Genomic DNA, 16,050 nt, shown 5'->3' on the forward strand with positions numbered 1-16,050 from the left:
AAACTGGGCTTGTAGCTAAAAACACTTATTGGACTCGTCTGGGTTCAACATCCTGGCCAAATTAGGACGTGGGGGAAGAGTATACAAGGAGAGGTGAAGGAGCAATCACTGGCTGCACTCCATAACAACTGTTGTTTCAAGGTAGAGATTAACTGTTGTGAAGCACTTATTATTCACTTACCACTAATAATACAATAGATATTTTATATCAGTCATCTCATTTCATTTCACAATTACCTTATATTGTCACACACTAAAGATAAGAGGAATTTAGTAATTTTTATCCACTGATCTTAAGATAATGAATATCAGAACCAAGATGTAACTCTAAATTAGGTCATCCACCAGCAAAAAGTATGTAAAAATATTCTTTTGCTCTTTTATAGACAAAATATTTTTTTACTATTTTCTTTTACTGTTTGTGTGTTTATACAATGGGTCTTCAAAAAGTTCATGGAAATGCATATTTTGTAAACTATGCTTGGATTTCAAAATTTTTCTTCCCTCTCTGTATATCTGACTTTCCAATCAATATAAAAATAAAACCTTTTAAAAATGTGATTTAGCAAAACAAGTATTAAAAATGCTATTGCGGGCCTGGCGGCATGGCCTAGCAGCTAAAGTCCTCGCCTTGAACACGCCAGGATCCCATATGGGCGCCGGTTCTAATCCCGGCTGCTCCACTTCCCATCCAGTTCCCTGCTTGTGGCCTGGGAAAGCAGTCGAGGATGGCCCAGAGCTTTGGGACCCTGCACCCATGTGGGAGACCTGGAAGAGGTTCCTGGTTCCTGGCTTCAGATCGGCGCAGCACTAGCTGTTGTGGTCACTTGGGGAGTGAATCATTGGATGGAAGATCTTCCTGTCTATCTCTCCTCCTCTCTACATCTGACTTTGTAATAAAAAATAAATAAATCTTTAAAAAAACTAAAAAAATAAATAAAAATGCTATTGCTATTATATTGTGCGTGAAGGTTGCCTTATATCAGAGAGAACATATTAGAGGAACTATTAAGGGAAAACATAGGAAACACTGTCCAAGATGCAGGAACAGGGAAAGACTTCTTAGAAAAGTCACCAAAAGCACAGGCAGCCAAAATCAAAAGAAACGAATGGGACTGCATCAAACTCAAAAGCTTCTGCACAACAAAGGAAACAACAAAGTGAAGAGGCAACCAACAGAATGGGAGAAAAAATCTTTGCACACTACCCAACTGATAGGGGACTAATATCCAGGATTTACAAAGAGCTTCAGAAACTCAACAGCTGCAAAGCAAAAAACCCTGTGAAGAAAGGCGGAGAAAAATGAACATTTTTCAAAAGAATAAATTCAAATGGCTAATAGACAGGTTTCTCTTTTTTTATACGATATCATCACTGTTGGATCAGGGTCAACCCTAATGACCTCATCTTAACTTCATTATCTCTGCAAAGACCCATCTCTAAATAAAGTCAAAATCTCAGGCCTGGGAGGCTGGGACTTCACTAAATAAACTTGGGGGAATTCATCTCAACCCATAAGAGTGTTCATACTATTTTGTTATATAATTTGACACGTTTTTGACTTGTTAAATAAGATGTAAACTCATTGTTACCCAGTAAGAACATACAATGTCTTAAGGACCATCTCTGCATTTATAGTATGTCTTAAACTCGTATCTCCACGAATGCATTGATAACATGTACTACCTGTATCTTGTATCTTACTTGGACCATGAAAGTTAAATTGGGACTGAACACAAATGTGAAGAACTTCCTGAGGTGAAGCTATTTGCAAATGGATTATAGCAGTTATAGTCTAGGCCATGAGTAGATAAGCACAATTTAGATAGAATCTGTGTCTGAACCTTTTTCCTTACTGTCCAACTTCTATAGTAAGTCTCTTACAAACCTTATCACCATTTTCTAACTTAGTAGAACACTGATATTAGACTTCTATGATTTTTGGAGTTTTCTTTGTAACACAATAAGTACCTAGTCTCTTTTATGAAGTATATCTGTTTAAGAAAATAGCCTAACTTGCTCTAAAGGAAGTTTACAAATTGATGTTAGTTTACAAATTGTTTCATGCTTTCAATAAGCATTTACTGAGCACCAAATAAGAACTTAACAACAAAAATATTTCAAAGATAGTCTCCTACAGAACAGAAGTTGGTAATTTTACTCATTTCATTTTTACCTTGTGTATTTAAAAAAATAAATGCTTATTACTTCAGGAAAGTTACAACTTTCCTCAGTTTAATATTCTTTGCCTCTGAAAGCTGTATTGGTACTTGAATTCTTGTTTTAGCAACATGGTACACCATCGAACATCCATTTTCAAAATAAGCAAGATAAAGCTGAGAAAGAATCCACTTCCTTTGACTAAGAACCCTCAATAACTGATATTAAGTGATGTTCCAGATATCATTGTGAAGAATTTGAAGCAAAGTTCTTTTCTAGTTTTAGGAAAACTCTCTTGTTGATCGAATGAATTACAAAACACATACACTTTCACTATAGAGGAAAACATCTACATAAATATTAAGTAGAAGAGATATAGCAACCACTGTATTTTACTGAGAAGACTTACTCTTGTTTAAAAACACTGACAGTTTTAAATTACCTTCCACAGTTTCCCTTATTTTCTCTAATTGTACCACATTTATCGGTCACATAGTTAAGACTCAAAGCTCTGTTCATTTTGAGTTTTTCCTTATTTTTTACTGTACCGAATTTAGTCTTAAAATCCTATTAAATCTTCTTTGAAAATATCCTCACTGTTCTCGCTATCATTTCCTTCTTTTCTTCCAGATTACTAAAGTAATATCCTAATAGATTTCCTATTTCAGTGAAATTCTCTTCCCCCAATCAACACAAAGAGAACTTTTCTAAAGTATTTTCACCTTTTCCTCTCATACACAGGAAGCTGCAGTGGCTTTCCATGATCTATTTTTTTTTTAAGATTTTATTATTATTGGAAAGCCAGATATACAGAGAGGAGAGACAGAGAGGAAGATCTTCCGTCCGATGATTCACTCCCCAAGTGAGCCGCAACGGGCCGATGCGCGCCAATCCAAGGCCGGGAACCAGGAACCTCTTCCAGGTCTCCCACACGGGTGCAGGGTCCCAAAGCTTTGGGCCATCCTCAACTGCTTTCCCAGGCCACAAGCAGGGAGCTGGATGGGAAGTGGAGCTGCCGGGATTAGAACCGGCGCCCATATGGGATCCTGGGGCTTTCAAGGCGAGGACTTTAGCCGCTAGGCCACGCCGCCGGGCCCCATGATCTATTTTTGAAAGATTTTTTTGTTGTTATTATTTGAAAGGCAAAGTTACAGAGAGAGAGAAGTTTAGGCAGAGGGAGAGATCTTCCATCCACTGCTTCATGCCCCAGATGGCTACAATGCCCAAAGTTGGGCCAGTCCAAAGCCAGGACTCAGGAGCTTCCTCCGGATATAGCCCATGTGGGTGCAGGGTCTCAAGGACTAGGGCCCTCCTCCCTTGCTTTCCCAGGCCATTGCAGGGAGCTGGATTGGAAGTGGAGCAGCCAGAACTTGAATTGATACCCTTATGGGAAGCTTAGCCTGGTAGGCCATGGCGCAACCCCCCTCCCCCATTATTTATTGCACTGTAAGATTAAGAATGGCTAATATGTGTTGAGTACTTATTATGTACCAGTTTCTGTGATAAGAACTGTATACCACTTCTTTGTTGTCATAGTCCTTTCCATATGGATACAGAAAGTAAATTTCAGGTTATGCCACATGCCCAAGGTTGCACAAGTGGTAAACTACAGAGCTAAGATCTGACTCAGTTCTTTTAGACTCCAAAACTTATGGTCCTGAGAATCATGTTTAAATGCTTTAAGTTCAAGCTTCAGTTATTTAAACCTATAAATCTGGCTTTGTCTTACCTCTATAATTTTGTCTCATTACTTTAGCATGAACTGTTTCACCAAGTTAGTCTCATGGTCTCCAAATTGGCCATATTCTTTCCCATCTCTAAATGTTTGTTCAGATGGTTCCTTCTGCTTCCTTCCCTTGGCTTGTGCAGATTTTTAGCATGTTTGAAGGCTGAGGTTCAACTTTAATTATTTCACACAACTCATGTCACTCTTCCCAAAACATTTATTGCTTATACTATAGGCAAGAATCTTTAAACTCTTTTAATCACACAATAAAAATGTTTGAACATATGCCTCCAGTATATTTACTTATACATTTTGGCAATATACTACTGTGCTAGTATTTTATGTGAAGCCTGGAACGTGTAAAAATATACATATAAAAAGAATAAGATAAAGACAGAATGCTATCTGAGAAAATTTAAAATTTTATTAGCCGTAGAGCACAATTGAGAGTGGATGTGAATTCCTATGCCCAATAGTCTTGAGGGGTTAAAGTTATTTTAGGTAGTTTCTTTTTTTTTCTTTTTTTTTTTATTAAATTTAATCATTAATTACATTGTGTTGTAATTTCGTAGGAACTGGGATTGATACAGTAGTTCAGCGTCATGTTTTCACAATAAGGTGGTATATGGTGAACTATGCTTGGAGTAGCAAACCCTTTGCTGCTTTCCTGATATTTGCTTCAATTTGTATCATTAGTGTTATCTGCTCTCCAAATTTCTTTTTGGGGCTCTTGTCAAGGTAGTTGTTCCTTTTGTGAAAATTAGTTCAGTTAAAAACTAGATAATACTCTTACATCCTTATATGCGCCTGATTTTGTACAGGTACACTGCAATTAGTTGCAAATAAATAAAGCCCCTCCCCCCCAATGCCCTTCTCTCATGAGAACCTGTATGCTGAAAGTGTGCACCCTGTGTCAGTCTGTGTATTTAATTGCAATAATCCTATGTTAAAACTGTGTTACTTAAGTATCTATCTAATAAAGACATTGATTTGTCTGCGGATTTCATACATAAAATGTTTGCTCCATTCTTTTGCTTCTTAAAGAAAAGACTATCTTGTGTACCCCTTAGACTTTCTTCATGCTGACTTTAGAGAGCATTCACATTGTGTAGTTTATGTAAAGTTTAGCCCCCAAGTATGATTCTAGGCCTCTTTAGTGATACCTCATCTGCTTATTTCATGGTCCCCACAATATTTAGCATTGTATTTGTTCCACATGATCCTATCAGATATTTTATTTTCTGTGAGATATTGTTTCAAGAACGCTAGGGTAGGAGCATGTAGGCGAAACCTCCACCTATAGTACTGACACCCCATATGGGTGCTGATTTGTGTCCTGACTATTCCAGTTCCAATCCAGCTCCCTGCTTATGGCATAGGAGAACAGCACAGGATGACTTAATAAGTCTTTGAGCCCCTGAACTCACGTGGAAGACCTGGAGGAAATTCCTGGCTACTGGCTTTAGATTGGCTCAGCTCCAGCCATTGTGGCCATCTGGAAAGTGATACAGCAGATGGAAGATGTGTGTGTGTGTGTGTCTCCTCTCTGTAACTCTGTGTTTCAAATAAAAAATAATTATTTAAAGAAAACCTTGTACTAAGAGAAATAAATCAGACAGAAGGACAAATATTATGATTTCACTTATATAAGGTGCCTAGAATAGCCCATTTCTTTTGTGTATCTTTATAGAAAAATTTCTATCTTGTGTTGGCATTTGGTAGCAGGTAAGATGCTTCTGGGGGTACACACATCCAATATGGGGTGCTTAGCTACAAGGGTTCAAGTCCTGCCTTCTTTTCTGATTGCAGCTGCCTGCTAATGCTCATGCTGGGAGGTACCAGATGATGGCTCACATACTGGGATCCCTCAGCTAGGGACTCAGGTGGAGTTCTTGACTTAGGCCCTGGCCTGGCTCTGCCCTTGTTATGGACATTTGAGGAGTGAACCTCTGCATGGACAGTCTGCCTTACTGCCTTTCAAATAAGTAAACACTAATAAATCTGGGGAGAAGATTTATTTGTGTTTTTTTTTTTTTTTTTTTTTTGAAAGGCAAAGAGAGAGAGAGATGTTCTATCTGCTAGTTTACTCCCAAATGGCCAGGCTGCGCCAGACCACAGCCAGTAGCCAAGGATGGCTTCTGGATCCTCCACAGAAGTGTCTTGGGCCCAGATGCTTACACCATCTTCTACTGCTCTCCCAGGCACATTAGTCGGGAGCTGCATTGGAAGTGAAGTAGCTGGGACTTGAATTGGAGCCCATATGGGATGTCATCATCACAACGATGACTTTGATCTGCTGTGCCACAATAAATAAATTTTTTTAAAAAGAGAAATGTCGGGCCCGGCGGCATGGCCTAGTGGCTAAAGTCCTCACCTTGAAAGCCCCGGGATCCCATGTGGGCGCCGGTTCTAATCCCAGCAGCTCCACTTCCCATCCAGCTCCCTGCTTGTGGCCTGGGAAACCAGTTGAGGACAGCCCAATGCCTTGGGACCCTGCACCCGCGTGGGAGACCCGGAAGAGGTTCCTGGTTCCCGGCTTTGGATTGGCGCGCATCGGCCCGTTGCGGCTCACTTGGGGAGTCAATCATCGGACGGAAGATCTTCCTCTCTGTCTCTCCTCCTCTGTGTATATCTGGCTATAATAAAATGAATAAATCTTAAAAAAAAAAAAGGGAGTGATTCTGCTTCCGTTTCTGTGTTCGCTCCAGTGTTTGGGTTCTCTCCGCGGCCTCCCAAGATGAACTGATTCTTCGGGAAAGCGAAACCCAAGGCTCCGCCACCCAGCCTGACTGACTGCATTGGCACGGTGGACAGCCGGGCTGAATCTATTGACAAGAAGATTTCCCGACTGGATGCTGAGCTGGTGAAATACAAGGATCAGATTAAGAAGATGCGAGAGGGCCCTGCAAAGAATATGGTCAAGCAGAAAGCCTTGAGGGTGTTAAAGCAAAAACGGATGTATGAGCAGCAGCGGGACAACCTTGCCCAGCAGTCATTTAACATGGAACAGGCCAATTACACCATCCAGTCATTGAAGGACACCAAAACCATGGTTGATGCTATGAAACTGGGAGTAAAGGAAATGAAGAAGGCATACAAGCAAGTGAAAATCGACCAGATTGAGGATTTACAAGACCAGCTAGAGGATATGATGGAAGATGCTAATGAAATCCAAGAAGCACTGAGTCGTAGTTGTGGCACCCCAGAATTAGATGAAGATGACCTCGAAGCTGAGTTGGATGCCCTGGGTGATGAGCTCCTGGCTGATGAAGATAGTTCTTACTTGGATGAAGCAGCATTTGCACCTGAAATTCCAGAAGGTGTTCCCACTGACACGAAAAACAAGGATGGAGTACTGGTGGATGAATTTGGATTGCCACAGATCCCTGCTTCATAGACTTGCATCACTCAACTCCATCATGTAAAATCAGCGAATATTCTGGGACTGGGAAATATTTCTCTTTCCAAATTTACCATAACAAATTTGGATTTTTTCCCTTTCTTTGAAAGAAAAGCTAATCACGCTGCTCTTTTGTTTTCCGTTAAGAGACTCATTGCTTGGGGAATGCTTTTTTGTACTAAAATTTGATTTTTTTTTCTCTTATGAAAGATTAACTTACTTAGAAGTGTCTTTGGCTTTGTATGACACGTTTTCATTCATTAGTAACAATTTGAAATAAAACCTAGGAAATGAGAATATTTAAATTCCATGACAGTGTAACTCTGCAGTCTCAAAATGAACTGATAAATTTCTGAGGCAAAGATGAAATTATGGAGACTGTTCATATTAGGATTCAAAACCATTTTCTATTGTGGCATTATAGGGTGGTTAAAGTGATGGCCTTTTTTGATAGGTTTTGTTGTGTCTTGTGAGCAAATCACTGTGTGCAGTATTGGAATGGAATTATCACTACTGTATCATAAGTGGGTATCTTGTTTCTGTGGTTCCCTCAGTATTGTAGTCTGACTTGTAACCAATAATGAATATTTCTTGATATTTAATGTATAGGACATTTATTTATACTCAATAAATATTTTTCAAAAAAAAATAAAAAAAGAGAGAAATGTCAGTTCAAGATCTTTGTATGTGCAGCAAAACGAGTAAAATTGCAGATCATTATAGTCAATACATAACCTTGACTTTGTTGTTGAAAATCGTTTGCCCAAATGAGTGAAGATTTATTCCTGGTTTCTCTGTTCTGTTCTGTTGGTCTTCATTTCCGTCCTTATGCCAGTAAACACTGTTTGTGTTTTCTTTTCAGCTTATCTGCATTTGTTACAATCCTGTTAAAGCAAAATAACCTATATGCTACTAGTCAGACACAGGAAGACAAATACCACATACTGTCTCCCATGTGGAGGTGAAAGAAAATTGATTTGAACTTAGAATACAGATTACTAGCAAGTAGGAAAGGACTGGGGAAGAGGCTGAACGAGGATGAATAAAGGGTAATAAAGCACAATTAGTGAGAATTAACAGCTTCTAGTCTCTCTTATCCTTGTGAGGCGACTAAAGGTCATGGCAATGTATTGCGTGCTATAGAAAGAGTTACACAAGAGTAGTTCATCAGCTCTGAGCCTGGAGAGAAGATGGGGAGCTGGAGGTAGTGATATCCTTCTTTGATTAGTTTAGATGATTGAAATATTTCATGTGCCCCAAACATGTGTACAAGTATTACAAGTTAATTAAAAATTTAAGAAGTAAAATTTAAAAAAAAAAAAAAAAACCCTTTGCCCCTATTTTAACTGGATTATTCCTTGCTGTTGTTGAGTTGTAGGATTTGTTACATAATAATACTTTATCAGAAAAATGACTAAAATATCTTCTCCAGTTCTCTGGTTGTCTTTTCACTCTGTTAACATTGTCTTTTTCATGTATGACTTTTTAAAAAATCAAGAAAATCAGTCTATCTGTTTTTCTCTTGTTTACTGTGCGTTTGCTGCCAAATTCAAGAGGTCAATGACAAACCCGATGTCATGAAAACTCAGCTGTGTGGCTTCTTAAAGCATTTATGGTATCAGCATTTAATTTTGAAATCTTTGGTCCATTCTGAGTTAATTTTTACACATGATGTAAAGAAAGAAGTCATATTCATTTCTTTGAATTTGGAAATAGTTTTCCCCAACATCATCGCTTGTTAAAAAGACTGTCCTTTTCCAACTGAATGACCTTTCCATTGTTGTCGAAAATCATTTGAGCATGCATGTGAGGGTTTGCTTCTGGATTCTCTGTTCTTTTCTATTGTTCTGTTTGTCTGTTCCAGTCTGTTTGTTCTTACGGCAGTAAATACTGTTTTTATCTTCTTTACAACTTAACTGTATTTGTTACAGTCTTTAAAAATGAAATAACTTGGATGCCACGATTGCATTCACAAGCCTTGCTGAGTTATTATTGGAACTGCTTTACAACAAACTGAGGAAAGTTTATAATTTTGTTCCCCTAAACAATAGTTTTCTTTGGGAAACAAGCCTTGTGGAGAGTTCTTTCCCCCAAGTTGTTTCCGCCTAACTTATTTCCAGAGGAAATCAGGATACACAGCTACAGTGTAAAGTTTTAAAAGTGGGTCCTACAAGGTGAAACTCAGATCACTTTAACAAGTATTTTCTTTTAAACACAAAGGTATATATCAAAACCCTTAAGTGACAGAATATTTAGTCTACTGTAAGGAATCTAGCTTGATAGCTAAGCACTTTAAGACTACAAAGTTGACAATAGGTTACATGTATTGTACAGCAGATGTTTCCTTGATTACTGAAGCTTTGCAAAAGTTTTGAGGTATAGTGTGGGTCTTCCAGTTTGGCTCTTCATTTACAAGATTGCTTTGGCAGGGCTGGTGCAATAGCGCAATTGACTGATCCTCCTGCAAGTGTCAGCATCCCTAATGGGTACTGGTTGCGTCCCAGCTGGTCCACTTCCACTCCAGCTCCTTGTTTATGGCCTGGGAAGGCAGTGGAACATGGCACAAAACCTTGGAGCCCTATACCCACATGGGAGAACTAGAAGAATCTCCTAACTCCAGGCTTCTTATCATCTCAGCAATAGCCATTGCAGCCATTTGGGGAGTGAACCAGCGTTTAGAAAATTTTTCTTTATCTCTCCTTCTCTTTGTAAATCTGCCTTTCAAATAAAAATAAATCTTTTTAAAACAATAGTTTAAACACACTGCTTTGACTATTTAGAATCCTTTGATATTCCATACAGATTTTAGTATAGGTTTTTCTACCTTTGCATAAAATGCATTAGGATTTTGATAATACTTATATTGCATCTATAGTTCACTTCTGGTGAATTGTCATTTTGTTCATTTTAAGTGTTTCAATCTATAAACACAGGATGTTTTTATATATTTGGATTATTTTAAACTGTGTGAAAATTATACTTGTAAGTATTCAGAAGTCAAATAAGAGAGCACAAAGGAAGAGTGAAGAAGTTACTCCAAATCTCGCTATAGGTTTTGATAACCACTGTTAGCAGTTTTTGGTGAACGTCCTTCTGAGTATTTCTTTTACATCTTTTACAATTTTACATAAATAGTATCCATTTTCTCCACTTAATATATAATTCACTTTTATGTTAATAACTAGTTTTAAATAATGTTTGCCTTATTTATCTAAACATATTCATACCATATTCATTTAGTTTATTTTGGACTATTGTGTTATTTGTTACTATCATGCTGTTAATTGCAAGGGAAATATCTAATTTTGAAATTTCATGCTTTCTCTTTTGAATGAAGAAAGCTTTCCTCTGAGCAATTCCTGCATATCTATTGTACTTTAACAATTGGTAAGATAGACTTTGATGTAGTAGTTTGTGCAATGGCAGTGATGAAGAATAAAGAAGCGCATTCTTGTTCAGAGATTTGCTGACACCCTAACTCTTCTGAGGCCCAATGAGAAGTGGTAAACGTGCATCCAAATGAAATTTTGAAACTCTCAACCCAAATGACACATTGTAATGGCATAAAAAGCTGGGTCTACGCAATTTGTTCTCATTTTTCCCACTTTTCAGGAGGAGGGCGTGAATTTGGCAGCGAGGGAAGCAATGACTGAATGGTAAGTGCCGTGCTTTGAATTACTATTCTGATAATTTCATATTGAGTTATATCTTCTCTTGCAGATAACCAAGCCATAGTACTGATTTGTTTTCTTTTGTAGGGAAGTTCAAACAGCAATACAGATCAGTCAATCGTGGGAACGATGTTTGACCTTGGTATGGTATTAACATTTCAATTTTGTAAAAATTTTTCAAAATTCTTACCCACATTGAATGTGTGCTGTTGCTATTCCACTTTAATTTCTAGAAATATAGGCTCTCATGTAATACTAGGATTGTACGTGCTGCATAAATAATTTTTGATTGCTCCTCAGATTTATCAACAAAATAACTATCATATGAAAATTGGCTTAAAAATAAACAGTTGTTTGATGGGAAACTGTGATTGTTGTGGAGCAGATTCCTCTCTGTTCGACTGGAACTAAAATAATAATTGTGCTGGTTAATATGCTTGTATGACAGTAAAGCATTTAGTCCTTGCGACAGAACTCTATGTTGAATTTTAAACGAAAGACAATGGATTTACTGGAAAAACAGTGCTGTTTTATGTCTAACACATACATTTCCAGCAACATTTTAGCATCTCTGTACACATTATGTTTTCTTAACTGTGGTAGTGATAGTGCAATGATGCTTAATTGCTCTTTTCATTGGCCGTTTCAGAATAAGTTTTGAGCAGAAACTTGAGTAGAAAAGCTTCTGCTTGATGTTAGTTTCAGATTTGGGAGTTATTTGATAAGGAAATGGCTCAGTTATCAGCAAAAAGAGTAACATCTTATTTTCCTTTGAGTGTGGATTTTGGAGTCATTCCTGAAGAATGAGTAGATAATTTTTGGAGCCTGTCACTTTTCCTTTTTTTGGGGGACACAACCAGTTTTACTTATTTAGATGTTTTCATAAGAGAAATCTGTGAATGTGCTAGGAGGAGGGGGCAGGTAATATTCAAGTTTAATGTGGCTTTCGTTTATGGAAATAAAATGGACTTTGAAATCCTTAATTGCGAGGTTCTGGCTTTGTTCACACAAACTTATAAACATTCTAATAGATGTAGTTTTCTATTTGTGCTATTTGCATCTTCTATCCAAATATTTTTAAAATTAATCTTTTTTAAAAAATATGTGTTTAAATTTCCCACATATGTAATACTCCATTAGGTGACAATAACAACAAATGGCAAGTAGAAAATAATAACAAAGCACAGAAGAAAAATAAGTGAACAAAAAATCAAAACCCTACTATTTCTACAAAGTATAAACAAAGGCTGTAGATGATAATCAACCCCCAGAGTGTCACTTTTCATATCTATAGATTGCAGGATTTTTCTACTCTGTTATTAGTTGTTACAGATTGGGGAAAACATAATGTTTATTGTTTTGGGATTTGCTTATTTCACATTATGGTGTCCAGTTGCTTCCATTTAGTTGAAAAAAGACAAGTTTTCATTCTTTTTAATAGCTGAGCAGTGTTTCATAGTGTTTCTGTACCACACTTCCTTTTTTTTTTTAAGATTTATTTATTTTTATTACAAAGTCAGATATACATAGAGGAGAGACAGAGAGGAAGATCTTCCGTCCGATGATTCACTCCCCAAGTGACTGCAATAGCCAGTGCTATGCCAATCCGAAGCCAGGATCCAGGAATTTCACCCAGGTCTCCCATGCATGTGCAGGGTCCCAAATCTTTGGGCCGTCCTTCACTGCTTTCCCAGGCCACAAGCTGGATGGGAAGTGGAGCAGCCGGGATTAGAACCGGCGCCCAAATGGGATTTTGGTGCGTTCAAGGCGAGGACTTTAGCTGCTAGGCCATGCCGCCGGGCCCCTACACTTCCTTTTTTAAAACTACCTTTTTTTGTGAAAATGTTTAAAGTTTTTATTTTATTTATTATTTTCCATTAAATTTTTTGTAGGCCAGATTGTCTTGTTTTGTTTTGTTTTTTGAAGGTTTATTTCTTTTTATTGGAAAGGCAGATTTACAGAGAGAAGGAGATACAGAAAGATATTCTGTCCACTGCTTCACTTCCCAAGTGGCTGCAACGGCCAGGAGCTTCTTTCCAGTCTCTCATGCAGGTGCAGGGTCCCAAGGCTATCAGACCGTCCTTTACTGATTTCCCAGACCACAAGCAAGGAGCTGGATGGGAAGCAGGGCCATTGGGACACGAACCAGTGCCAATATGGGAACCTGAGAGTGTGCAAGGAGAGGATTGAGCCATTATGCTGGCCTCCACATTGTCTTTAAAGTTGTTTCCTGGACTAGATGTAATTAAGAACAGGGCAAATCTCAAAAGAAAAACTTAAATTTAGAGTTTATGTATGTTTGTATACTTGTAAAGGTTCATGGAAAATGGAACTAAAAATAAGATTTTTTTCATGCAAAACATTTGAAAGGCATGCAGTTTTTCATAATTCATATTTTATCAACTTTTTGAGGATCCTTCATATACATGGATTTCAATTTTTGGACCCAAATAATTTTATTTTTAATTTAATTATTTTCATGGACTTTTGAAATAACCTTTGTCTATATGATATGTCTCACTCAGAATTGAGTGTTTACATTCCAGCTCATTCTGGGGGTGCTAGAGGAGCCCCTCAACTGTCATGTGGTTCTGTTCCTCCCAAAGGCAAAGCCTTCCCTAATTTGTCAAAGTCTTGGATTTCCCCAGGGCAGTAACATAGTGGGACAGACTCCTTCACTTTTTCAACGGCTATTTTATTAAGTGTTCATTTAATAACAATTGATACTACAATAGTACATTGGTTTCTCCTTGCACAGAATGACAACGATGTAGAAAAACCATCTTCCCTAACATGCACTGATCTTATTTCGGTACTCCCAGAAGTTTCTCCCAGAAGTGGAATTGGGAAGGTAAGAAAAAAGTACCTTAAAATTTACAAAACATAAGGTTTTGGAGAATAGATTTTGCTGTAGTGTGTCTGATTCTATCAGTTTATTTATATTTAATAAAACCAACTTTCAAGTATGTATTTAGATGAATTTTGGTAGCTGTGCACAGTTCTATACTGCAGACATATTCAAGGTAAGTAATTTCCCCATGGTCTTTTCTACTCAATATCCCTTCCCATCATCTTGCCTGCCATTGGAAACTTCTGATTGTCTTTCTGAGGAAGGGGTGGTTTTAAAGCCTCTATTCCAGTTTGATTTCAGCAGTCTTTCTCCATCATTACAAACCCAGGTTGGCTGTACCAGTTCGCCTACAGGTACTACTCCAAGCCTTACACGCCGATTTGTGATGTAAGTTTGTTATATGAAAATTAGTATAAAATAAAAATCTTAGGAACTTAGAGAAATTTCAGGTCTAGGTTTTGTGCAAACCAAAGAAGTGATTCATTTTTAGCAAAATTAAAATTTCATTTGTTTTGGTTTGTCATTTTATATAACGAAGTAAATCAAGAATGCACAAAGTAACAAAATATTTACAAAACTAAGCAGGTGATGATCATAAGCTCCTCTGACCAAGCTTATTGATTAGATCAAAGCTTTTTCTAGAACTTGAAACAACTCCACCTGTGATTCTCACCTTGATTCAAGGCCAGTGCCAGCCAGGACTCCTGGTCTTTCCAGAATGTAGGGTTCAAAGTTCCAAATCCCTGCGAATTAAAAGCAACTTGCTTGTGAGGCATTCTGTTGCTACCCATATTTAGAGAAAAATAACAAAATATGTGTTATTTACTATGCAGTATTCAATTTTATGCCCTTAGGGCTGCTATAATGGAACTATAATTGCTGATTTTGTTCAATTCGTTTTTCTGGTAATGATCATGATGATTTTATTTTAGAAGCAGTCACAACCCCACAAATATTATCAGACCAAGTATCCTTGGACCAATAAAAAGAAAAGGTATTTCAACTACCATAAGAAATATAACGTTAAGTTATTTTTGTAAAGTATCAAAAATAAGTGCTGTACAAAAATTGTTCTTAAATTATTTATTTAGAATGCATTTGATAAGTTACTGGAGGCCTTTCCTTTTACCCAAACAGAAATATTTATAAAGATATTTTGAAAATTATAAAATGTCCTGTAAGAGCCTTGAAAAAGTTCATGAAAAGCATATATTATGGAAAAATGACATGGATCTCAAATTTTGTTTACAACCAAATGATCTTATTTTATTCCACATTTCCATGAACTTCTTGAAGTATACTTACATAAATGTGAATTTTGAAATTTAATTCCAGTTCAGTACACTATTATGATTTTCTTTTTATAAAGGAACTTACCAACACTTAAAAAACCTCCTGAAGGTGGGGAATAAATGAGTGAAGTGAGTCAACGGGTGATTTGCTGAATGTCAACTTCCACCCCACGGCCACAGGCACACACTGGTATATCAATAAGTTGACACAAGTTAGATCCTACTTATAGCACTAAAAATATATATGAAAATGTATGATCTTTGATGTTCAGCTTCTTCATGGGGATTATTTTTAGTTAAGCGTGTAAAACAGCCTATTCACTCAGTAATAAAAGTGAGAACATATATCTTTTTTTAACTCTTGCAACCCTGAATCTCATGTCTCAATACTACCTCACTAAACTATGCTCTTCTTCCCTTTAAAATATCACTGTTTTGTATTTAGTACATGTCTTAACTACAATGGAGAAGAGGAAATAATAGGGATGGAGATTAAATGTAAAATATGTATTTGTGGAAAATCTATTAAATGGGAAAGAGGAATGATTACCGTGGTATTATGGGGAAAAGAATGGAAATATGTTTCAGTGGTCCATGTGTTTTAAATTAGTTAATGACAACCTTCCAGCAACATACCAAACTCAGCATATTCATTTTATATCCTGAATTAAGATTTGATAATCTCTGAAAAGCACATTTTTCCAAACTAAGTACATCGTTTTATGAAGCTACATCAATGGACAAGCCTGTGCTGTAAAATTTGAGCTAATATATCAGCAGTTTAAGAGCTGTTGGAAAGTTGGAGTCACTTTAGTGTTTAAAGTGAACCTAAACTGAAGATAATAATTTTCCAAATTAAACTAAATTAAATTAAATTAATTTACCAAATTACAAGGATTCCTCTTTTAAGACATTTGTGTGAAATTTTTTTATTGTATTGAAAATACCTG

At 37.0% G+C, this 16,050-nt stretch overlaps 2 protein-coding genes across 4 annotated transcripts in view; both read left to right on the top strand.

The window, feature by feature from the left end:
- Nucleotides 1–16,050, top strand: part of LOC105941975 (P2R1A-PPP2R2A-interacting phosphatase regulator 1-like) — a 65,572-nt gene that overhangs the window by 26,313 nt on the left and 23,209 nt on the right. Inside the window, exons 5-9 of one of the 3 annotated variants that reach the window (XM_058658552.1) lie at nucleotides 10,899–10,942; nucleotides 11,045–11,099; nucleotides 13,716–13,808; nucleotides 14,137–14,195; nucleotides 14,741–14,802. In XM_058658552.1, the coding sequence (XP_058514535.1) occupies nucleotides 10,899–10,942; nucleotides 11,045–11,099; nucleotides 13,716–13,808; nucleotides 14,137–14,195; nucleotides 14,741–14,802 (313 nt within the window). The remainder of the gene's footprint in view (nucleotides 1–10,898; nucleotides 10,943–11,044; nucleotides 11,100–13,715; nucleotides 13,809–14,136; nucleotides 14,196–14,740; nucleotides 14,803–16,050) is intronic. The other 2 variants (XM_058658553.1, XM_058658554.1) reach the window with 2 other exon arrangements.
- LOC101522802 (charged multivesicular body protein 5-like) lies at nucleotides 6,624–7,920 on the top strand. Its single transcript, XM_036497881.2, is given in 1 exon segment — nucleotides 6,624–7,920. A coding segment is annotated over 1 exon segment (660 nt). The 3' UTR covers nucleotides 7,284–7,920.

This window comes from Ochotona princeps, chromosome X (genome assembly GCF_030435755.1).
Source record: "Ochotona princeps isolate mOchPri1 chromosome X, mOchPri1.hap1, whole genome shotgun sequence".
NCBI lineage: Eukaryota > Metazoa > Chordata > Mammalia > Lagomorpha > Ochotonidae > Ochotona > Ochotona princeps.